Source organism: Aegilops tauschii, chromosome 3 (genome assembly GCF_002575655.3).
Source record: "Aegilops tauschii subsp. strangulata cultivar AL8/78 chromosome 3, Aet v6.0, whole genome shotgun sequence".
Classification (NCBI taxonomy): domain Eukaryota; kingdom Viridiplantae; phylum Streptophyta; class Magnoliopsida; order Poales; family Poaceae; genus Aegilops; species Aegilops tauschii.
Genome location: NC_053037.3, coordinates 305,748,860 through 305,771,897, shown reverse-complemented (window position 1 = coordinate 305,771,897; position 23,038 = coordinate 305,748,860). Strand labels below are relative to the sequence as shown.

At 49.6% G+C, this 23,038-nt stretch overlaps 4 protein-coding genes across 5 annotated transcripts; 2 read left to right on the top strand and 2 right to left on the bottom strand.

Annotated features, from left to right (window-relative positions):
• Positions 1-6,399: 6,399 nt before the first annotated feature.
• On the top strand, positions 6,400-11,130 carry LOC109739134 (uncharacterized). 2 transcript variants are annotated; one of them, XM_073510449.1, is made up of 9 exons: positions 6,400-7,197; positions 7,279-7,467; positions 7,556-7,647; positions 7,721-7,780; positions 7,865-7,934; positions 8,307-8,510; positions 9,077-9,233; positions 9,318-9,420; positions 9,497-11,130. In XM_073510449.1, exons 1-8 carry the CDS (start codon positions 6,928-6,930, stop codon positions 9,404-9,406), a joined length of 1,131 nt encoding a protein of 376 aa, XP_073366550.1. In that variant the 5' UTR covers positions 6,400-6,927; the 3' UTR covers positions 9,407-9,420; positions 9,497-11,130. The 2 variants fall into 2 exon arrangements, with proteins under 2 accessions (XP_073366550.1, XP_073366549.1); XM_073510448.1 differs by having other exon boundaries at positions 6,403-7,197; positions 8,870-9,233.
• A 2,882-nt stretch (positions 11,131-14,012) lies between these two features.
• LOC109739136 (pentatricopeptide repeat-containing protein At4g13650-like) lies at positions 14,013-18,628 on the bottom strand. Its single transcript, XM_020298224.4, has 2 exons — positions 15,961-18,628; positions 14,013-15,027 (listed from the first exon to the last, which is right to left on the bottom strand). Exon 1 carries the CDS (start codon positions 18,553-18,555, stop codon positions 16,096-16,098), a length of 2,460 nt encoding a protein of 819 aa, XP_020153813.1. The 5' UTR covers positions 18,556-18,628; the 3' UTR covers positions 14,013-15,027; positions 15,961-16,095.
• LOC109739137 (thiamine phosphate phosphatase-like protein) lies at positions 14,149-15,964 on the top strand. Its single transcript, XM_020298226.4, has 4 exons — positions 14,149-14,541; positions 14,623-14,744; positions 14,843-15,044; positions 15,258-15,964. The coding sequence occupies exons 1-4, from the start codon at positions 14,149-14,151 to the stop codon at positions 15,609-15,611; spliced, it is 1,071 nt and encodes a 356-aa protein (XP_020153815.1). The 3' UTR covers positions 15,612-15,964.
• Positions 18,629-19,393: 765 nt separating the features above from the next.
• LOC109739135 (uncharacterized) lies at positions 19,394-22,504 on the bottom strand. Its single transcript, XM_020298223.4, has 5 exons — positions 21,627-22,504; positions 21,482-21,534; positions 20,583-20,746; positions 20,360-20,508; positions 19,394-20,256 (listed from the first exon to the last, which is right to left on the bottom strand). Exons 1-5 carry the CDS (start codon positions 22,369-22,371, stop codon positions 19,805-19,807), a joined length of 1,563 nt encoding a protein of 520 aa, XP_020153812.1. The 5' UTR covers positions 22,372-22,504; the 3' UTR covers positions 19,394-19,804.
• Between the last annotated feature and the right edge of the window lie 534 nt (positions 22,505-23,038).

The window sequence follows — 23,038 nt, the reverse complement described above, 5'->3', positions numbered from 1 at the left end:
TACAGTACTAGAGGCTTTTTGCTGACTGGAGCAGCAAGCACCGGCTGGGTGGAAAGCAGGGCTTTGAGCTCTACAAACGCTGCTTCAGCTTCAGGAGTCCACTCAAACTTGTCAGACTTCTTCATCAGTCGGTAAAGAGGTAATGCCTTTTCACCGAGATGAGAAATGAATCGACTCAAAGCGGCCAAACAACCGGTAAGCTTCTGAACGTCGAGCACATGCACGGGGCGTTTCATTCGGAGGATGGCACCAACCTTCTATGGGTTTGCACCGATCCCTTGTTCGGAAACAAGGAAACCGAGTAACTTTCCACCTGGGACTCCGAATGTGCATTTTGACGGGTTAAGCTTGATATCATATCTTCTCAAGTTGGCAAAGGTTTCAGTGAGGTCAGTCAGTAGGCCGGAACCTTTATGTGACTTGACCATGATGTCATCCATGTATGCTTCCACATTACGACTGATTTGAGTGAGCAAGCACTTCTGAATCATGCGCATGAATGTGGCACCATCATTCTTGAGACCAAAAGGCATGGTAACATAGCAAAAACGCCCGAATGGGGTGATGAAAGCTGTTTTTATTTCATCGGGTCCATACAGTCGGATCTGATGGTACCCAAAATATGCTTCCAAAAAGGACAAACGCTCACATCCCGAAGTCGAGTCAACAATTTGATCGATGCAGGGTAGAAGGAAATGATCTTTCAGGCAGGCCCGATTGATATGCTTGAAGTCGATGCACATATGAAGTGAATCATCTTTCTTGGGAACCATGACAACATTGGTGAGCCACTCGGAGAGGTATATCTCGCGGATGAACTCAGCTGCCAGAAGCCGAGCCACATCTTCGCCAATTGCCTTCCTCTTCTCCATGGCAGACCGATGGAGATGCTCTTTAACAGGTTTTGCTTTTGGGTCGACTCGCAAGCGGTGCTCAGCCAATTCCCTAGGTACACCTGGCATGTTAGACGGTTTCCATGCGAAGATGTCCCAGTTCCCACGGAGGAACTGGATGAGCGCTTCTTCCTATTTGCTGTCGAGTGTTGTTGAAATATGAGTCGGAGCAGCATTGGGGTCGGTCGGGTGAATGTGAACTTGCTTTGTTTCCCCGGACGACTGAAACGTGGACTCTGAAGCAGGCTTCTTAGCACGCAACAAATCACTCGGATCTGCATTCTTCTGGCACTCTTGCATCTCTACTGCTGCCATCTGTTCATCGGCAATCTTTGAGCCCTTCTGGAGGCACTCTTCAGCTCTCTACTGATTTCCAGTGACTGTAATCACACCTCTGGGACCAGGCATCTTCAATTTGAGGTACACGTAACATAGTCAAGCCATGAAACGAGCATATGCATGCCTGCCCAGAATAGCATGGTAGGCACTATGAAAGTCCACGACCTCAAATGTCAACTTTTCCTTGCGGTAATTCTTGGAATCACCGAAAACCACATCAAGAGTGATATGGCCGAGTGAATCGGCCTTCTTCCCCGGAATGACTCCGTGGAACCGCATGTTGCTCTCACTAAGCTTGGACATCGGAATGCCCATCCCTTGGAGGGTCTCAGCGTACAAAATGTTCAAGCCACTGCCACCATCCATCAGGACTTTGGTCAGTCGGGTGCCCCCAACGACTGGGTCGACCACCAATGCTTGCCGCCCGGGGGTAGCAACATGCACTGGGTGATCGGACTGGTCGAATGTAATGGGAGTTTTTGACCACTTCAGATATGTTGTTGTTGCCGGAGCAACCATGTTCACCTCTCTGTTGATAACTTCCAGCCGACTTTTGCTCTAGATGTCAGCAAAAATCACTAAAGTGGCATTGACATTGGGGTAACCATCATCCTCCTCTTTATCCTCATCCTTATCATATTATTTTTCTTTCTCACTGGGCTGACCCTCTCGGAAGCTCTGAATTAGGAGTCGACACTGTCGAGTGGTATGCTTGGGATAAATCAGGTTCCCCTCTTCATCCTTCTTGGTGTGTATATGACACGGCAAATCTAGCACATCATTTCCCGCTTGATCTTTTACCTTCTTGGGGATCCATGGCCCCTTAGGCTTTCCTTTGATTTTTCCTTGGGTCACAACTGCGGCCTCACCAGGACCTGCGGGCTCGGCTTTGTGCTTCTGCTTCCGACTGGAATTCCCTCCTCCGGCATCCTGGGCGATTGGTTTGTTCTTGCCACTGCAGAGTCGGTCTTCTTCTTCGTCGTTAGCGTACCGAGTGGCTATTTCCATCATTCGGGCCAGAGTCATATCTCCTGTCCGACCGAATTTCAGGTTAAGCTCTCTGTACCGAACACCCTCCTTGAAGGCGCAAACAGCTTGGTGTTGTGACACATTTCCGCTGTGTGATGCAGAGTGGTCCACCTTTGGATGTAATCCCTCAAAGTTTCATTCGGTTTCTGCACACAATGCTGCAATTCGGTCAGCCCTGCAGGCCATTTGCAAGTGCCTTCAAATGTCCTGACAAACACTCGGGCTAATTCTTCCCAACTGAAAATACTTCCGGGAGCTAATTGATTCAACCAAGCTCTGGCCGAACCCTCTAACATCAGGGGGAGGTGCTTCATGGCCACATCGTCATTGCCACCTCCAATCTGCACAGCCACTCGGTAATTAATCCTCTAGCCAAGTGTCAGGCTTCGACTCACCGGTGAACTTGCTCACTCCCGTTGCCAACCTGAAGTTGGGTGGGATCTCAGTGGCTCTGATGGCTCTGCTGAAACACTCAGGCCCCGAGACATGAACTCTGCTGCCAGTCAGACGATCTTTGTCGAGTTCTTCTCTGTGGGCTCGGTTTCTGTCGACCAGACCTTGCACAAGAATTGACCTTGCATCAAACCCGGGCTCTCTTGGATCAACTGGGACCCTTCACTCATCGCCATACGGGCGCATGTCATCATACTGCCGGGGCACGTACGATCCGTCCCTCAGAGGGGGCGTAGGCACTCGACGGCGGTCATCACGGACGAGTCGGTGATCATACTGCTCATGGTTCCGACCCAGGTACTGCTCCTGGCGGTGCCCACGGCCCTCACGCCGCAGAGGCGATCTTGGGCTGTGAGCCGATTGGACTGTGTCTGCCACTACGAACCTGCTGTGGATCCTGTTGCGCGACTGAGAAACGGCTGTGTTTTGCTCACCCGCCGCTCGAAGCAGCGCTCGGATCTGCATCAAACCTCTTCCAGCCTCTAATTGGGACGGCTGAATCGACTCTGCTATATGGGCTGTAGCTATAAGATTCTGGATCGGAGTGCGGTATACCTGAGGTTTAGGCGGGAACAATTGTCGATGTCGTCGACTGGATTCGGGGACCTGTCGTCGAGCGCGCTCGTCGAGTGAATGTTGAAGGTTCTCCAGACGCGCACGCGCTCAGCCAGAGTGGCCAGGCGCGCCGCCTCCAAGGCCCGAGCCTCGGAGGTCTCTCCGATGATGGGAGTGTGGAGCGCCTCCACGTTGCGAGGGTGCAGCTCATCCCTCTACTACGACGTGAGGGCTTTGGGACGATATTCCTCGTGACCATGCGATGAGCCGCCATCGCCATCGCTGCCGCCGCCGCGATGGAAACCAGGAGGGTTGCGCGGTGTGTCGACCATCAGGACTTCTGCCGCAGGGTCACTGCTGTCGCACTCGGACAGAGTCTCGGCGGAACCAGTTGACATGTCGAATAGTCCGTAGAGAGATTCGTCGGGCTCGATTGCCGTGACTTGAGGGGTGGCCGACTGACGGGCCACCGCATGCTTTACCCACCGCTGAAGCCGTGATCGACCAAATCGCTTACGACGGCGAGCGGCGGGGAGCGAAGATGTTGTGGGAGCTGACCGATACTGGGTCGACGGCTGCCGCAGAAGGACGTCGCGGACGCATGCACGAAAGTGCGTCGCCCCACGGACGGGGAGCCTCTCGACATCGAGGGGGGCCTCCTGGAGCCAGGAGGAGTCGTCGGCGATGAAAACGAGCGCGCCGAGACGGATCTCGCGGCCCTCAGCCAAACCACCGCCAGAAACCATGATGATGCAGATCGGAAAGATAGCAACCTCACCGGAAGTCGCTAAGACACCGGCCCCACGATAGGCGCCAACTGTCGTGGGAGTAAGTCTGACAATAGAATAGGGGGTACGTAGGAGGAGGCAAGATCCTAGCTACGGTGAGATTGTGCCCGCAAGGTTTACAAGTTCAGGCCCTTCTCGGAGGAAGTAAAGGCCCTACGTCTCAGTGTCCGGAGGCTTGGTCGACTAGATTATGCGTGAAAGTTACAGGGGTGCGAACCCTCATGCCAGTGGAGGGGGTGGCTTATATAGAGTGCGCCAGGACCCCAGCCAGCCCACGTTACAAAGGGTTCAATGTACATTAAGGCAGGGCGTTACTGGTAACGCCAATAATAAAGAGGTATAAATGATCTTTAAGACTACAGAGTGAATGCCCGACCGTTGCCATCCTGAGTGACGTTAGGTCTTCTACATTCCGAGTGGTTTCTTGTATCGTCAAGTGACTTCATCTTGGTCGAATGGAATTGGGGTATCCGAGTGAGGTTGAAGGTCGAGTGGATTGCACTCCTTGATCAATTCAGTCGGTTTCTCTTCTTGTGCTTTGAATGTCTTCGACTCTAGGGCAGTGTCCTTGGGTAGGGTGTCTAGGTCAGGCCTATGACCCTACCCTAGGTACATGTCATCGTCACGCTGCTCAACCTTCTTCTCCATTTCGAGGAGGCAACGGGTCTGTGCCTGAACCAGTGTAGATCTACAGTGGCTCCCATCTGTTGTGACCCGACGATTTTGCCGGAAGTGCTACACGGCTTCGGCGACAAACTGTTGCTTTCCCAATCACATACCTAGGACTGCCAATTTCCCCCCTCAAGCTATGGATCGTCCACCTCCAATTCATCTTAGATCATATACGTGGCCGCTTGGCGGGTTGGAAGGGCAAGCTGATGAACCTGGCAGGCCGGAGGGTGCTTGTCAGAAGTGTGCTTTCGGCCCTACCAACGTTTGCAATGACGGCTCTAAAATTCCCAAAGAACATACTGAAAGAGATGGACAAGGCACGACGATGTTTTCTTTGGTACCTGGAGGAGGAGGCAAATGCAAAGTGGCCTGGAATAGAGTGTGCTCGCCGACCGAGCAGGGGGGCCTTGGCATCCTGGATATGTCAAAATTCAGCGGGGCACTTAGAATGCGGTGGCTATGTTTGGAATGGCAGTCTCCACGACGGCCATGGGTGGGTTTCGACATCCCATGCGACGACCAAGACCGGGAGGCTTTCCACGGGGCCACTGCCATCTCCATTGGGGACAACAGAACGATGAGCTTCTGGAAGAGCCGTTGGATTGGAACTGAGCCGCTTCAGTGAAGTTTCCTGGCAATCTTCAAGCACCCGAGAAGGAAGAATAGAACGGCCGCTGATGCATTGAGTAACGACAGGTGCCTGTCTGACCTACAACACGACAACACTTTGGCAATCGCCACCGACACCCTCGAGATTTGGAGGCTGGTGCACGGAACGCAACTCAACCCATACGGGCAAGACAAGATTCGCTGGCTCAGAGAAAAGGAGGGGGCTTACACTACGAGTTCAGCATACAAGGTGCAGTTTCAGGCCTCAGAAGAAACTTGCCTCAGATCCTGTATTTGGAAGCCATGGACGTCGGCAAAGCTTAAGATGTTTTTCTGGTTGTTGCATCTGGACCGGCTATGGTGCAATGACTGTCTGCTGCGCAGAGGCTGGCCAAATGGTTACGTCTACGCGCTCTGTCAGAGGAACCTGGAGTGCTCGGTACATCTATTCTGGAGCTGTCCTTTGTCCTCTCAAGTGTGGCGGGAGGTCACTTCCTGGGAGGGTTGCTCAGCTCTTAATGCACGGGAACACTCCGTCTGGTCACCAGGACTTCAATCTGTCAGGCGATCATCAGGAAAGCAACAAATGAGCACCGGTGGGGCATAAAGACTTTGATCATTCTGGTTACCTAGGAGCTCTGGAAGGAGAGGAATGATGTTGTCTTCAGGAGCAAAACACCTGATCAACAGTGCCCTGCGAGATAATGGCTGAGATTGTTTTGATGCTTTGCATCGTGTCCACACGATGTTTTCTATCGGCCACCGATCACTTGATCAAACTTTGTACCGCTCCCTTCTGCTAAATCTATAAAGCCAGTATAAAGCTAGATCTTTCAAAAAAAAATCTCCGTCACTCAGCACAGGTCCCACGAAGCACCTACAAAGAACAGTCGTAGCTAGTCATACAGAAGGAGCTGGTACAGCGCCGCGGACGCCACGTGTCGCGTCGGCTCCTTGCGCACCGCCTCCCAGCCCTCTGACACGCGTGCCTGACACGCCCAAAAAGTAGATACATGTGGCACCCGCTCCCCCGCTTCCACGCCCCCACATAACCGCTGACAAGAGCGACCGCTTCAAACTTGAAATATCCCGTACATCGCCGCCGTTGCGTTCGCCGGCTTCTGCTGCTGCTGATCGACACGATGGACGGCGAGCCTCTGTGGCACAGGAGCTTCCCCGGCAACGTCAGGAAAGAGATCATTCACAGCCTCGGCAGCTCCACCAAGGAAGCCTCGCCGCAGTCCGACCTGTGGACCGGAGGCCTCGTCTGCGCCTTCGAGTTCGTCCGCGGCCACGGCTTCGCTAGCCCGCCCAATCTCTCACGGAACAACTCATCGCAATACTCCAAAGACCATTCAGCCATGGATCCCACGAAACTACCCATCACCAAGTTGGGGGACGTTTCGTCTCAAGGCATGTTTCTTGGTTTGATTCCATTTCGCGGTAGAAAGCCCGCTTGACAGACAGATTGGCAACCGGTAGGTTCGGAGGACAGCGAGGAGCCGAGGCCGGCATGCAAGCACGGCAAGGCGTCGCCGGAGAGCTACTGGGCGCCGATCGGGTGGAGGAGGATAGCGGAGCTGGTGGAGATGGTGGAGGGGGACGCGGCGTGGGACGGACAGGGAATGGGCGGCCTCATGGACGACGGCGACCAGTGCTGCGATATCACCGTGGCCGATGTCGCCGCGCCGTACTGGCAGAGGCCGGCGGGGCCGACCTGGTGGTGCCACGTGACGGCGGGACACCCGGCGGTGGACGCCTGGCTTGCCGGCGCGCGATGGCTGCACCCGGCGATCCGCGTGGCGCTCAGGGACGAGAGCATGCTCATCAGTGAGAAGATGAAGCATCTACTGTACGAGGTGACGGCCTGAATTAATAATTCTTTGTGTACCATCTCCATCTAGTGGACAAAATAATTCATGGCGATCCATACCGCTCAGGTCCCCGTTAGAGTTGCAGGCGGCTTGCTGTTCGAGCTATTGGGCCAGTCCGTGGGCGATCCGGCCGGCGACGAGGATGACATTCCTATTGTGCTCCGTGCATGGCAAGCTCAAAATTTTCTGATAACAGCGCTTCATGTGAAAGGTTCTGCGACCAACATTAACGTCATAGGGGTTACAGAGGTTCAGGTACCATTTTTCAGTGAACAGTTTCAAGTAAGAACCATCTCTAATCTGTCAATTTTCCTCTTCACCTGCATAGTCTTGCTCGCTGCAGGAGCTTCTTTCTGCATGTGGAAGCACAGCTCCTAAAAGTATCCATGAAGTTGTAGCGCATTTGGCCTCCCGCCTTGCTCGATGGGATGACAGGTGGTACTGAATTTTTAAGAAGCACAACTACTCAGTGTTGTAACATCTAGTCATCATCATACTTACCTGACAGATTGTGGCGCAAATACGTGTTTGGTGCAGCCGATGAAATTGAAGTTAAATTTGTAAACAGGTAAGTTATATACTTTAATACCCTTGGTTTCATGAACCTCTTTCCTCTTTGGCTAGAACTATGTGACAGTATGAGCATGTTCAGGAGAAATCAAGAAGACCTAAACCTGCTGTGCATAATATTTAACCAAGACATTAGAAGGTTAGCCACTCAGGTATGTATATTCAGAATGAGTAAGTTCAGTACAGTGGATATAGGGCGTGTTTGGTTACTCACTGCATTTTTGGGCTTCCTGGAAACCTGGCCCGGTAGAGCCTGTATGGGCTAATACGAGGTCTGAGCCGAGTTGTGTAGTTCGTTTGGTTGCTCCCATACTGGTTCGGGCCTGCAAACCGCCGATTTGAGGGCTCCCCCCGGGCCAGGCTGAGGGTTTGCTTTGAGGAGCGGGCAGGCATGTTTCTCTTTGTGGACCGGATTTGGCCGCCCAGAGCCTGCATGGCTGTTATGCTAGCAACCAAACACACACATAATGAATATATGTATTTCTCAAAAAAAAAAAGTTGAACTAAATGCATTTTGTGAATAGGTTATCAGGGTGAAATGGTCACTGCATGCTAGAGAGGAGATAATATTTGAGCTGCTCCAGTATCTGAGGGGAACCGCCACCAGGTTCTTGCTTGAAGGTATCAGGAAAGACACAAGGCAAATGATAGAAGAGCAAGAGGCTGTCCGTGGCCGGTTGTTCACCATCCAGGATGTGATGCAGAGCACTGTGCGTGCCTGGTTGCAGGTAAATACTTTGGCAGACTCACTCTTGTGGGATCTGATTGGAATTTTTGTACTACTCCCTCCATTTCTAAATCTAAGTCTTTTTAGAGATTTCGATACAGACTACATACAGATGTATTTAGACATATTTTAGAGTGTAGATTCACTCGTTTCGCTCCGTATGTAGTGTCTATTGAAATCTCTAAAAAAGACTTATATTTAGGAACGGAGGGAGTAATTGATAAGCGACAACATGAACCGTAGTTTGCTAACAAGTAAAAAAAATTGTGGGTATGCTAACAAGTAATATGACTGCCTGTACCTTTTCTATGATATATGGAAGTATGAGCTATGAACTCGATCGGTTGTTGTGATACTCAGGATAAGAGCCTTCGCATCACACATAACCTGACCATTTTTGGTGGGTGTGGCCTCATTCTGTCAATCATCACCGGATTGTTTGGGATCAACGTGGACGGCATCCCAGGAGCTAAAAACACTCCATATGCTTTTGCATTGTTCTCCGGGCTTCTGTTCGTGATTGGGTTCATGCTGATCATCGTCGGAATCGTCTATTTCGGACTGCAGAAACCGGTCAGTGATGAGCAGGTCCAAGTGAGAAAGTTGGAGCTCCAGCAGCTAGTCTCCATGTTCCAGCACGAGGCCGAGACACACGCCAAAGTGAGAGAAGGAGTCCTGAGGAGCGACTTGCCTCCTAGAGCAGCTGATCTCATCTATGACAATGGTGATGCGTGTCTCCTTATATCCCCAGCATCTAAAATTGCAACGTTACTAATATATTTTTGTTATCCATGCATGCATCCATCAGTGCGTAAACTTGGAAGGTATTTCCCGTTCGAAGCAAAGTGTGAGCCACCGCTTCAAGGTTACCACTTGGTTTCGCTTTGCACCCTGTAGTAGCGAGATGTGAGGTTAGCACATCCATCCACCAGACTTTCAGCTTTCACCATGCAGAGTGACATTGCTGATTTTCCTTGATCCATGCAGGTGAAGAGAGCAGCCGCAAATGCGGTTGGTTCGTTGCAGCGTGTAGACAAGTTCTGAAGAAACTCCCAAGCGTGTTGCACCCTTTTCAGGGGACGGCACACGGCAGCCTTTAAGACGAAGATCTACCATCGTCGCATCTCTGTAAAGTCTGCGTGTATGTGGTCTCACTAGTGTTTCCTCGAGCAATCACTCTCATGATCAGGTGATATTCACGTGGCCAGAGCCCTCGATGTGAGTCTTAGCTTTACTTTCACATGGACAGCAAGAGGGAGGCCGATGTTTTTTCTTGTGCATGCGGATATCTTATTAAAAGTGCCAATCAAAACAAAGTCTGACATCCAGTGCAGCTCTCGGAAGGTGCACAAAGGGAGAAAAAAAGGCTACAATCGGCAAAAAAACAGGACAAGATGACTAAATTCCTATTCTATTATTGGATCGTCATCTAAATCGGTTGTATATATCCCATGCTACCGTCTCCCAGTGGTTGCACTCAATAACCAAAAGCTCCATGTAGTCCCTACCGTCTCCCAACACTGAGGCCGATGTAGCTGCAACTTTCCAAGTGCCACTTCCTGTCTCGAAATGTTCAAATGTTTCTCTATAGTGTTTGTGGAGTCAGAACAACTATAGCAATAGTCCCTCAAAACCGGGTAAGGGGGTACAAAATTCGTTTTCAAGAGTTAAACCGGACCTAGCCAAACCTTAATCCGGCTTAACTGCTCGAAACTTTTACTCCTAGCTTCTACCGTGGCTCAATCTCAGGATATATCACCCCTTCCCCGCGCTTGTACTACATCGACGTCCGCGCCGCCAAAATCCAGCATAGCACTCGCCCTCCCATGCCTGGCACTTCCAATTAACCGGTGCCGCCCTCGACTCCCCCGAAATGGCAGGATTTAGCCGTCAGAGGTTACCACCGCTGATTTGAAGTGTCGATACGTACCGCAACACGCAGGCGATCCGAGCATGCGGCGACGCGTCACCCTCTCGCTCCTACACTGACTTGCTACAGCCGCCGCTGAAGAGGAAGTACTACGGCATGTGGCAGCGGCCGTAGGAGGCATGGGCTTTGTAAATAAAGGACCAAAACACCGGTCGCCGGTACTGGATTGACTCCTTCCAGTCGGCGGAGCAGGCGGTGAGTCTCTACGGCAGTCGGGCGAAGATCAACTTCACTCGTAGCGGCCGTGATGTCCTCGAGTTCCTCGCCATCGACCCTCGAGTGGTTTCCCGTCGCGAGGTGCGGGAGAATCAGGAGGCCTTCGAGCGTCTCGAGGTGGTGCACGTCGATGAGGTGTACATGGTCGAGCTCCTCCTGGATAATTTGGAGCTCGTCGTCGAGGAGCGTCGGCGTCTCGAGCTGTACAATAAGGGGGATACCGACAAGGCCCGGTCGTATGCTGGGGCAATGAGTGACCTTTGTTCTAGCGACTCCGGCTTCGGATCCGACGGGACCGACGACTTTGATGGCTTCGACGACGGCGTAAATTGGGACAAGCTCATGATCCAGAAGGATTAGACTTTTTTTCCTTCAAAATGAGTGGTTTATGAAGTGTAGTTTAAATTTCGTGTTATGCAATGTAGTTTGAATTGAAATGTGTGCCCGAATGGACTAATTTCAATTTTTGTTTGAATGGAATTGTGTGAACAATGTTTAGGGAGTTAAATTTGAGAGTTCGGCTAGTAATCACATTTTTTAACTCCCCATATATAAAGAGTTAAAGTTTGAGGAGGCATATGAGGGCCTAAATTAAATTTTAAGGGGTCGGCTATAGATACTCTAAAGGTGAGAGAAGGGTTTACCCAGCAAAAAATAACTCTTAAACTTCAACAACGGCCCTCATTTGTCAATCCCCACTTTCTTATGACCTATGGGACTTGCTTGTGAGTGGCTCAACTTTCTTATGACATACGGGGCTCGCTTGTCAGTGGTCTCTATCTTTTTCTGCTTCCGATACTGTGAATACAATGATCATCACTGAAAGAGTTAAATGCACAGAACCATCATTTTTGTGTCATAACTCGTGGAAAATCACCACTTTATAAAACATGATATTTGCTCCGAACCGAAGAATTGATAGCGGCCAAAAACACTGAGTCATTTTCTGAGCGTGTTTTGGTGTGGTCGATCGCGAGCAAGGGGGCAGCAGTGACGTCGTGGCGCTAACGGCCGTCATTTTTCAATTTTTTTGCGCTTGGGATGAAGCTGCTGGGTCAGGCCGGCGTGTTCGATGGTTTCTGTTTACTGGACTGTTGTGTTGGGCTCTGCTAAAAAAACAAAAACCAAGCGGTAGTTCAATCGATTGACTGCACTTGTTCGGTTTCTCCAGAAACTCCAGTCTCCACACACACACACACCGCATTCATTCACCCTCTTGCATAGATAACCACCACTCCACAACCTCTCCTCGCTCCTCTCCGTCCAACTTCCTCCTTCCACATAAACCAAAAGAAACCTCCATTGCGCCATGGCATTTGACCTCGGATGGGACCAGGCGCTGCAGGCGGTCTTCGACGGCGACAGCACCAAGCTCTCATATGCGCGCGATGTGAGTACCTGGTACGCCAGCATTGCAATCCTCAAGAATCATGCGCGCGTGGTGAGGGCGTCCGCCAACCATGAGGAGTACGCCTGATTGCCAGACCTCCACCACTCACTCATCGAGAACTTGGTCTAGGCGATGGGGGAGGCCAGGAATTCCCCGGATCCATTCCAACGGGCACGCTGGTACATGTACCAGAACCGCGACCAACTCCGCGTGGACTACAAGCTCGATAGGGTGGTGCCAGTGCTGCCCATCGCTCTGATGGAGATGGAGCCGGCGCAGATGGAGCAGCAGGTGCAGGTGGAGGCATTGTATGGACTCAGATGTCCTCCCCTCAATTGGTTCGAGACATGAGATGGTCACTTCCAAGGTAGTTCCAACCCATTTGAAGTTCATTTTACCCAAGATTATTTCGGAGCAGCGGTCAGCTATTGAGTTATTTAATCTTGCATTATTGACACGCCGGTTCACTCTTCATGATCCAAACTCCCTCAGTGATTGTTTTCTTAAAGCAAGGTATTTTCCTAATATTGATTTGTTGCAAGTAAAATTGGTTAATGCATCATCACATATTTGGAGAGTTATTCTTGAGGGAAGACACTTAGGCCTGACACAGAGAATTATTGATGGACATTACATTGACATTTGGAGGCGCAATTGGCTCCCAAGGGATTATAATATGTGTCCTATCACTTATCTCTATGATAAACCCACCTTAGTTTGTTAGTGAACTCATTTATTATAATTCTGCATCATGGTACCAGGAGAAGGTACAAGAGACGTTTATTTGCACTATTCCTCTGTGCACCAGACAGTTGCCAGATTTTTTTCATGGAACTTGACAAGAAGGGAACTTTTCATGTTCGTTCGTCCTATTGCATGTTGGTTGCTAGAAGGTAATGTTGATTCTTCAAAGTCTGAAAGGGACCCAAAAAACCTGGACAAGAATTTGGTTGGTTCAAATTCCTTCTAAGCTAAAAATGTGTCTAGCACAACAAATCTCTGCCTTCAGCGGATCTCCTCCAACACCGAAGTATGTCTACAACGAACGCTTGTGAGCTATGCATAGCTGAAGAATCATGGAGGCATTCACCGCTCTAATGTAACATGTCAAGGTGTGTGTGGGCTTTAGTGCATCCTAATTTGGTCGAAATCTTGAGCACCACTAGGGAGCCAGACGCGAGGAGATGGATATTCACTCTATTGGAAAGCCTGTCGCATGGTGATTTTCTTTTGCTTCCGGTGATGCTATGGGCTATCTCGCATGCTCTCCGACGGGCACTTCATGAGGAGGAGTTTCAGAGCCCGGCTGCAACACATGCATTCATATACCACTATCTTTCTGATCTGGCTATATCGGTGTCTTCATTAGCCCCCCGCCAGGTGTTGTTATGATGAACCTTTTAAACCCATGGTGCGTTGGATTCCACTATCTGTAGGCTTTGCAAAAATTAAAGTCGATGGAGCAGTGGCCAACACTACCAACATGAGATTTATTAGCGTAGTGTGCAGAAATTTAGAGGGAGTGTATCTCAGTTCTTCGGCAATTTCTTTCTCTGGTATGATTGATCCTCCTATCCTTGAAGCATTGGCTTGCCAAGAGGCGCTCGTTGTAGCTTCAGATTTAATACAGGGCAGGATAATCACAGCCGCTGTATTGCAAGGGCGTTATCGATGATATCAACAAGGGCACAAGAGGAAGCTATGGGAATATCATTCGCGAGATCAGTTTGTCGGCCTCTAATCTTCGGGCCTGTATCTTCATCCTTGAAAGGAGAAAATCCGATATCAAGGCACATAGTCTCACTAAGCATGATCTACGTCTTTCTAAAGGGTGCCACGTGTGGCTTGTTCAGCCTCCTGGCCACAATTGTATCCCCCATAAACATTGTCAATGTTCAATAGAGTGGAGTGTGTTTAGCCCACAAAAAAAGCTAGCCAAAGGAGGTGTAAACTTGGACAAAATTCTATGGGGCAACTCTTCTGATGGAATAAACTCTTCTGATGGAATACTAATAAACTTTTCGATGGACCACCTTTACCGTGATGACAAAGTACCATGCAAAGGCGAAGGCAAAGGCAGCCAATCGAGTATAGACAGCAGTTATGGTACGGCGAAGGGCGAACAAAGCGAATGGAAACACAAACACAAGAGAGAAGAGGTCACAAGTGGCGGTGTGGAAGCCTTCCCAGGTCACCAGCTGCCACACGGCTGTGGCTGCTATAAAAACACGCCGAGAGTCCGAGACGCCGCCACCAACAAACAAACAGAAGCCACGCCGGAGTCTCGTATTGCAAACGTCGGAGGTAGGAAGCACCGTCCGCCGTCTCTTCCCGGAGATGGCCGCTCCCGCCGCCGCCGCCGCCGCCGTGGAGGTGCTGTTCGACTTCGACAAGACCATCATCCAGTGGGACAGCGACGACTGGGTCATCACCAAGCTCGGGGCCGCCGACGCCTTCAACCGCCTGCGCCCCACCATGCGCTGGAACTCCCTCATGGTACGAACACGATACGCCCACACACCCGCCTAGACACGCATGGCGCTTCTCCCGGCTGAGTGAGGCCCTAATGTCTTCCAGGACAGGATGATGGGGGAGCTCCACGCGCAGGGGAGGTCGGCCGACGACATCCGCGAGTGCCTCAGGAGCGCACCGCTCGACGCGCACGTCCTCTCCGCCATCCGGACGGCGTCGGCATTAGGGTATGAAATGGACCGATGCCGATTTGCCGATGTGTTCTTGATTTCCCACGCGGCCGGTGGTTGGATTGGATCTTGACGGTGGTAGGTGTGCGTCCCAGGTGTGATTTGAAGGTGGTGAGCGACGCCAACTCCTTCTTCATCGAGACCGTCCTGGAGCACCACGGCGTCCTCGGCTGCTTCTCTGAGATCAACACCAACCCCGCGCGCGTGGACGCCCAAGGGAGGCTCAGGATCTCTCCGTTCCATGATCCCACGACCTCGCCCCATGGTTGCAGCCTGTGCCCTGACAACATGTGCAAGGTATGGACAGTAGGATGGCAGATCAGTTCACGTGTTAAAATCACAGATTCACTCGATGCACGTGGGTGATGGAGACAAAAGAAACAATTTATGTCACTCAGTCTATATAGTGATGTGTTCTGAAACCTCAGTGCATTACTCATATGAAAAGTGGTGTGCACAATGAAAACTGACCTTGCCCCCATGAACTAATTTTTTTACTTGCCATTGCAGGGCAAGATAATCCAGAGGATTCAAGGGACAGACGGTGCCAAGAACAAGCACTTCATATACATCGGTGATGGGAAGGGGGATTACTGCCCCTCTCTTAAGCTAGGGGAAGGGGACTATGTCATGCCAAAGGAGAATTACCCCCTCTGGAATCTCATCAGCAGCGATCCCCAGCTTATCAAAGCTGAGGTTCATCCATGGTCTAGTGGCGAGGAATTCGAAAGGATCCTGCTTAAGCTGGTGAACAAGCTGATCACCTTGCATGCACACGGGTCCCAATTGGACTACAAATGCAACATGAGCAATCCAGTATCAACGGAGGTGGGTCACCATCAGACTCTCCCTGTCCCAAATTGATCCGTAACCATATCTTAGCTCACGGTACAGGCAAGATTGCGTGACCATTTTCACATGCCTCGACCAAGGAACTGTCCTTGGTCAGAATTCATCCTAGTATATGATGTAACAAATAATTGCACCGACTATGTCGGTGGATTTTCTGCACATTGCGTCTCCTATCATACTGCAGGATAGCATATGCGATTAAATTTAGAATCAAGACTTGCCCATCAAACTCTACAGGCAAGTTCAGGGACCCAACAACATGTTTAAATGAGATAAAACAGTCAACAGTGTAACAGAGTGGTAGTGATCTGCTAATGCAGGTGTGGCATTTTCAGTAATCGTATTTATAAACAGGGTTTACCTTAGCACTTTGTATCAGCCTGCAGAACTAGCCATATCTACTTCAAACCAGCTCCTGGTCTCATAGTTTATGTATGGGCACGGCCCATGGTGACATTTCGGATTGCAGGAACAGAATGCACGTTGTAACACATTCTTAATATTTTGGACATCCATCTTGCGACAGGAATACATGAATCTGGCCATTGACTTCAATCCAGCTACACCCTGGTTCTTTTTTTACTCCATGATCTAGTAGCATATTCCTAAGTCTTGTAACATCACTCCACCTTCCTAAATCTGCATAAATGTTTGATAACAATACAGAAGAAGAAACATCCTGTGGATCTAACTCAAACAATCTTTCTGCTGCTCTCTCGGCAATCTCTATATTTCCATGTATCCTGCAAGCTCCCAAAATCGTCCTCCATATGGATGAATCTGGGATCAATGGCATCTGATAGATAAGAGATTCAGCCTCAGCTAGTCTTCCAGCCTTGGACAGAATATCAATCATGCAAGCATAGTGCTCCATCGTGGGGGTAATTCCATAGACACTACTCAGCAATTGAAAGTACTTCCTTCCCTCGTCAAGTAATCCTGCATGGCTACACGCTGAGAGAACACCTACAAATGTGATATCATCAGGCCTTTTCCCATCATCTACCATCCGTCTGAACGTGTCCAGTGCCTTGTACCCATGACCATGTTGAGAATAACCACAGATGAGTGTGTTCCATGCAACTTGATCACATGTTTCTGACTCATAGAATAGCATCTCAGCATCCGTTATGTTCCCGCACTTCACATACATGTCCACTAGAGCACCAGAAACAACTGAGCTGTTCCAGCCAGACTTGATGGCCCATGAATGAAGTTGGAGCCCACTGCCTAAGGATGCCATATCAGAGGAAACACTCAATGAAACTGCTAGTGTGGCATCATTAGGCCTTTTGTTTTCTTGCAACATTGAACGGAAACATTCCATCACCTTCTCAGCTTCATCCGTTTTAGCATATCCTGACATAATCACTGTCCACGAGAAAGCATCTCTTTCTTCCAGTCGATCAAATACCAGGCACGCACTTGTAAAGCAGCCAGATTGCGCATACATGTCAAGTAGCATTCTTGAAACATCATTATCGCTTTGCAACCCACTTTTCAGAACACATGCATGAACCTGAGTGCCATACATCAGGTTCATCAAGCTAGTGCAGCATCTCAAAACACCTACATAAGTATATTTGTTGGCTGAAAAGCCTTCGCACTTCATCTGCTTGAAAATCCTCAAACCCTGCTCACAGTTGCTTCCACTATAAAATCCGGAGAGAAATGTGTTCCATGAAAATGTGTCAGGCTCATGCATAAGATGAAAAGCAAGTGTTGCATCTTGAGCAGCACCAACTTTCACATACATATTTAGAATGGCATCAGCCACTAATTTTGGCACAGCCAGCCCACTTTTCACAACATACGCATGAACACAGCGACAAAGGTTTGCATCACCAGTCTTTGATGCAACACCAGCAATGCCCACGAATGTATATTGGTTTGGGTTGACTCCCATGTCTGACATCTTTACGAAAAGATCAAATGCTTCCCAGGCCATACCATGTCGACCGAAAGAAGAGATCATGGCACTGCAATGCACCACATCAGGTTCATCTATCCTGATAAAGACTTGATAGGCCTCTTCAGCAGATAGACATCTCGAGTACATCTCAACAAGGCAATTGTTGAGCACGTTATCGGTTTCCAGCCCTCTCTTGACCACCAAAGCATGAAGAGCCTGGCCAGATTTTGCAAGACCGAGTTCCACACAACACTTCAGAAGAGTAGGCAAAGTATACTTTCTTATCTCATCACCAAATTCCGACAACTTATGGAAAACACGCATGGCCTTTCTGTAGTCGCCCTGCCGAGCATACTCAGTGAGCAGAGCATTCCATGACACGTCGCTTCGTTCAGGCAAGCCCAGCAGCACTGTCTCAGCAGCGTCCACTTCCCCACGGCTCGTGTAAGCTTGAACAAGGGACGAACCAACGTAGGGGTCATCCAGACCTTGCAACTTAACCACCTGACCATGCACCTGACGCGTAAACTCGGAGTGTGAGCTCATCACCGAGCAGGCCTTGAGCACCGAAGCGAGCGTGAACCCGTTAGGCACAAGGCCTTCTTGGTTCATCTGATAAAAGAGGTCCAGAGCCTCCTCGGCATCTCCCGCGGCGGTGTAGGCGGATAAGAGGGCGGTCCAGGCGACGACGTCCCTGTGTGGCATTCCGTCGAACACCCTTCGTGCGTCCGCCAGGCGGCCGCACTTGCAGTACATGTTCAGGAGCGAGTCGAGGAGAAACGTGTCCGGCTGCCTCGCGGAGCGGAGCAGCCGCGCGTGGAGCTCCTGTCCGCAGCGGAGCGCTCGGCGGACGGCGCAGTCCTGCAGCGCCGCTGCGTGGGAGCGGAGCTCATCGGCTTGCGCGTCAGGGAGGGGGCGCGAATTGGGGTGGGAAGGAGAAGAATGCGCCGCGAGTCGCGTCGGCCGTGGAGAGGTGCCGGTCGGTGACGAGGGAGGAGCGCGGTGGTAGGAGAATGGGCCGTGGAAAAGAGCGAGGGAAGACATGAATTTGGCCTGCGAGAAGGAAGAGTAGAGTGGGCAGTGACCACGAAGACGCCTACAGGCAAAGAAATTGCCTATGTTTTGTTTTGTTTTGTTTTTTTAGAGAGAAAGGAAACAGCCTATATGTTTTTTCTTTTAACCCCAATATACATTTCACGCGTAAAAAAATCTGAGGTACGCCGGATCTCGATCGTACGCATAGCAATTACTCGCTGCAGCACGACAAGTTTTTACACTACATGACAATTTTCACTCTAGAACATGACAAAATCTTACACAACATGGCAAATTTATCTGTTTTTCATGACAAATCTGGACGTTCGCTGGCAAATGCTAAAAACTGACGTCTGGTTTTTAATATTTGTCTATACAAATAAAATTCTCAAATGCTACAGGGCGCTCATGGGCTTTCCTTTCAATGACGCACTACGGCACATGAAACATATACAGGCATCTTCACCCAAGGGTAAACATAGCATCAAATCAACGAATACTCACTACAAACAAAATAGACGGCATCAGCACCATGCAAAGCTATTTTTGATATTTCAAAATGCATTACTTTTAAACAAATCGGCCAAATCAAAGTCCACTTTCACCCACTGTGTTCCTCGTGACATGACCTTTAAAACTAGATCTCACATTAGATACTAGATCGCGACAGCCACCTACGGGAAAAGTTTTGTTTTGTTTTCAGAGAGAAAAGGAAAGTGCCTATGTTGAACCAACAGGAGACCAGAAATAACACCCAGTAGTAGATATACAAATAAAAGTACTCTTGGATTTTTGCAAGCTCTGGTAGGACAAAAAAAATGCAAGGCACAATACCCATCCATTGTAATTACGAACTAAAAGGTAGCCAAGATTCATTAATTCAAGATGGTACCGTGGGATAACAGGAAAGGTACTCTTCTATGACAGAAGTCTTGGAAGCAAATCTACATGTTGAAAGTCTCTAATTGCATATAACAAGGAACATGACATAGCTCATGGCATCACGCGCCAAGTTAGGTTAGCTACCAGTTACTACTATATCCGTAGGCCTGCTGGAGTCGGACCGCAGGAACCCGCTTCAACTCATCATCATCATCGAGCAGGAACCATACGAGATACTACTACTTCATGACATCATTAAGAGGCGGAAACCAAAACAACAACAGTCTTGCAGACTCCAGAAAGGCACTTGTCCAGTGAACTCTTCAAAACGATTCTCCTCAAGTAAGCATTAGTGAGTGATTTCCTTCTACCCATATCAAGCTGTTTCTTCCATCTCGTCATCAGACTGTGGATTCTCCACCTCGCTGCCACTGCTCATGCCATTGGTAGCAGCAGACAAGAAGTAATCCTTAACCGAGCTGTCTTCAGCCTTGTACTTCACAAACTTCACAACTGCTGCGTCTTCACTTCCACATTCCTTCCTTTTCCTTATGCCATTCGCCGTCACCTTCATGGACTGAGCGGCAGCCATGAAAGCATTATCAGCTGTCTCCATCTCCACGGCTTCTTCATCCTCCCCACCTTCTGTGTGCATACCCTCCTGGTGACTCTGCTTGTCAATGAAGAAAAGGTCGGCGTCTGAGTGACCCATCCTGCTCTGATAGTGATAGTCATTCTTGGCATCATCATGCATCAGCCTCTCCCTGATCCTTGAACAGTTCTCTCCAAACACTGTGAGCCCCTTGTCTTCGAGATCTACAAGCCACTCTGTGAAAAGAAACCATGTACAACTTCAGCTACTCTATACAACACAATAACAAGCACCTATTGTTACTTAAAATCGACAGGATCATGTCAAATATGTACATACTCAGAAAAGCTTGAGGTGTGATAGCAATTGGTTTGCCGAGTTGGTCAGTGCCAGCTTGACGAGCAGCCCACCTAGCCAGGTAAACGGGAATATTTGAAGTTGAGAAGGCGTTGATAAACGACATTGCTCTCCCTTGATCTCCTTTGGCCCTATTATCATGAATAAAGAAATTAGAAGAAATTTTCTTTCAACCAGACAAGTTTAGTTAACAACTATTTATCACCTGGCATCATTGATGGCATCAAGAGTTATAACCAATCTTGACACAAAAATAGGCAAAAGAGAACTATCAGCTTGATCAACTTCAGCTCCATTGAGGAATGAATAATCCACCAAGATCAGAGCATCATAAAGGACATCTCTCACCAAGATCTCATCATCAGCACTCTGAGTTATGCACCAAAAAACAAATTGCAACTTCAATAATACGTAAAAAATAATAATGCCATCATCACAATTCAAATTGCATCAGGGGCGAACAACTAGTTCATTCTTATGAACGATATTGGCACAGTAAACGCAAGGAATTGAAGAAGGAGTCACTATACGAAGATAGACAAGTATTGTTCTATACTTAATTCAGTAAATATGCAAACAAATGAAAATGCTGGCAAACTTAATTCATTAGCAAGGGACTAGCATGGCCTGCACAACAGTTTGTGGTCAAATAAGCAAACATGGTAGCAATTGAGCATTTTGTGAGACTGGAATAGCAAGGTTCACACTACACAGCATACACATACATATAGTGATGATGGTTCAAATAGAAGGGCAAAAGATCACCACAGATCAGACTTCATCCAGTTAACATCGCAAAGATGGCATGCAAATTCCATCCCAAGTAAGGCTCCTGGTGGATACAACGTGAAATACAGTAGTCCTAGTACTGTTCTCCTCTCTAGTTTCCACAAGAAAGACCCCTGAGTCCAAGCACAATAGAAGTACAAAGGAACAAGTTGCACAGTTCATATCTCATGAAAGGTAATGTATGGCAATTAGCTAACTAATACAACAGATATGGCAACGCCTAATCAGCCCTCGTAGTCCTTAATTTAAGGGATGAGCCTAGGTATTTATGTTCCCTGCAACGACGTGATATATACTCTGAAAAGGAACACATACCAGTAGTGAATAAACAGGCAGCGGAGGGTTCACAAGCATGTTCAGCAGGACTCCTGCAAAATCCATCAGCAAAATGGTCATCCCGGTGGAGTCACTAAACCTGAAGCTACAAGGAACAATAAGGGCATGGCCAGCATCAACTCACCGAAGAATTGCTGGTTCTGGAAGACCGAGATAGAGCTAACCGCCCAGATCCTTAGCTCCTTCTGCAGCTCAGAACGTGGCACCCCAGCCACACCCTGCACCTTGAGGCAGAGCCTGAGCAGGAAGGCCTCCGCCACAACAACACCGGCGAGGAAAGTGACGCTGCAGCCGTCCTTCATGAGCTCCCGCCTGGCCTCGTCCCCGACTAGCGGGAAAAGGACCTGGAACGGGCACCTGTCCTTGGAGTTGCGCACGCTCCACACCTTGACCAGCTCCCCGAAACCTGGCAAGAGCCTCCCAGCGTCGGCGTTGACCTCGCCGCCAGCGGGGCGGCTGCTGCAGATACTGATGTAGCTGAGGACAGCCTCGACGAGCGCCTCAATCTCCCTGCGGGGCTTGGCAGAGTGGAAGAGTTCGGAGACGACGGGGGCGAGGAGCGCAAGGGGCTTGGCGGCGGCAGGGGAGGAGGCAGTGAAGGCGGAGAGGAGGTGGAGAATGGAGCGGAGGTCGTCGGGGGCGTCGTGGAAGGTGAGCGCGGAGAAGAACCAGACGGCCTCGAGGGGAGGGTCCGGGTAGGTGGTGAGGACACGGGAGAAGAGGGAGCGGAAGTTGGTGAGGTCCGGGTCGGGGGCGGCGGAGACGGCGGCGAGGAAGCGGGAGGTGGAGTCGCGGAGGAGGGACTCGAGGCTGGGGAAGAAGCAGGCGGACCCCATGGAGGGGAAGTCCACCAGGATGCCGGCGGCCATGCGGGAGGATTCGTTCGAATTGGAGCGGGAGAGAGCCGGTGGAGTTGAAACCCTAACCCTAGGTGAGGAGGTCGAGGGGTTTGGTCGGGGTTTGGGTTCGGTTGCGGGGAAGGGAAGATCCAAAATGCTCGGGGCCGTGGGGGGTTTGAAGAAGAAAGATGGGATGGGAAGGGATCACACTGACAACCGGGCCAGCTAGGGTGTGTTTGGATAACAGAACGATGTTTAAAGCAACTCTAGCATTTAAAAAAGGCAACTCTAACATACTACTCCCTCCGTCCCAAAATAAGTGTTTCAACTTTGTCTTAAAAAAAGTCTCAACTTTGTACTAACTTTAGTACAAAGTTGTACTAACTTAAGACACGTATTTTGAGATGGAAGGAGTACGTCATATCTAAACTCGTCAAAATCTTCTCAAAATAAAAAGAATCTACACTTGTCAAAATTTGACGAGCATTATGCGTCATCCTATTGATTTCTGACTTGACAGTTGTTTGATTGGTACCATATGTAATTAAATTGGTCAACACAACAGCAGAGCAGTGGTTCCCTTCGTTCCTCTCTTCACATTGCAGCAACCCCAATAAGCTGTTGTCCTCCACCTCTCGTAACAACAGGACCGCTAGGTTCGCCTGCATCGTTGTCGCCGTCGTCGCCAGCAATACAT

Excerpts from the sequence above, each read along its gene's own strand:
- LOC109739136 (XM_020298224.4), bottom strand. The coding sequence starts at position 18,555 with ATGTCTTCCCTCGCTCTTTTCCACGGCCCATTCTCCTACCACCGCGCT.
- LOC109739135 (XM_020298223.4), bottom strand. The coding sequence starts at position 22,371 with ATGGCCGCCGGCATCCTGGTGGACTTCCCCTCCATGGGGTCCGCCTGC. Across the intron at positions 20,747-21,481 it reads TGCCTGTTTATTCACTACTG|AGTGCTGATGATGAGATCTT; the intron begins GTATGTGTTCCT and ends TGCATAACTCAG. Across the intron at positions 20,509-20,582 it reads GATGCCATCAATGATGCCAG|GGCCAAAGGAGATCAAGGGA; the intron begins GTGATAAATAGT and ends TCATGATAATAG.
- LOC109739134 (XM_073510448.1), top strand. The coding sequence starts at position 6,928 with ATGGTGGAGGGGGACGCGGCGTGGGACGGACAGGGAATGGGCGGCCTC. Across the intron at positions 7,648-7,720 it reads CTTGCTCGATGGGATGACAG|ATTGTGGCGCAAATACGTGT; the intron begins GTGGTACTGAAT and ends CTTACCTGACAG. Across the intron at positions 9,234-9,317 it reads TGATCTCATCTATGACAATG|TGCGTAAACTTGGAAGGTAT; the intron begins GTGATGCGTGTC and ends TGCATCCATCAG.
- LOC109739137 (XM_020298226.4), top strand. The coding sequence starts at position 14,149 with ATGGTACGGCGAAGGGCGAACAAAGCGAATGGAAACACAAACACAAGA. Across the intron at positions 14,542-14,622 it reads TGCGCTGGAACTCCCTCATG|GACAGGATGATGGGGGAGCT; the intron begins GTACGAACACGA and ends AATGTCTTCCAG. Across the intron at positions 15,045-15,257 it reads GCCCTGACAACATGTGCAAG|GGCAAGATAATCCAGAGGAT; the intron begins GTATGGACAGTA and ends TTGCCATTGCAG.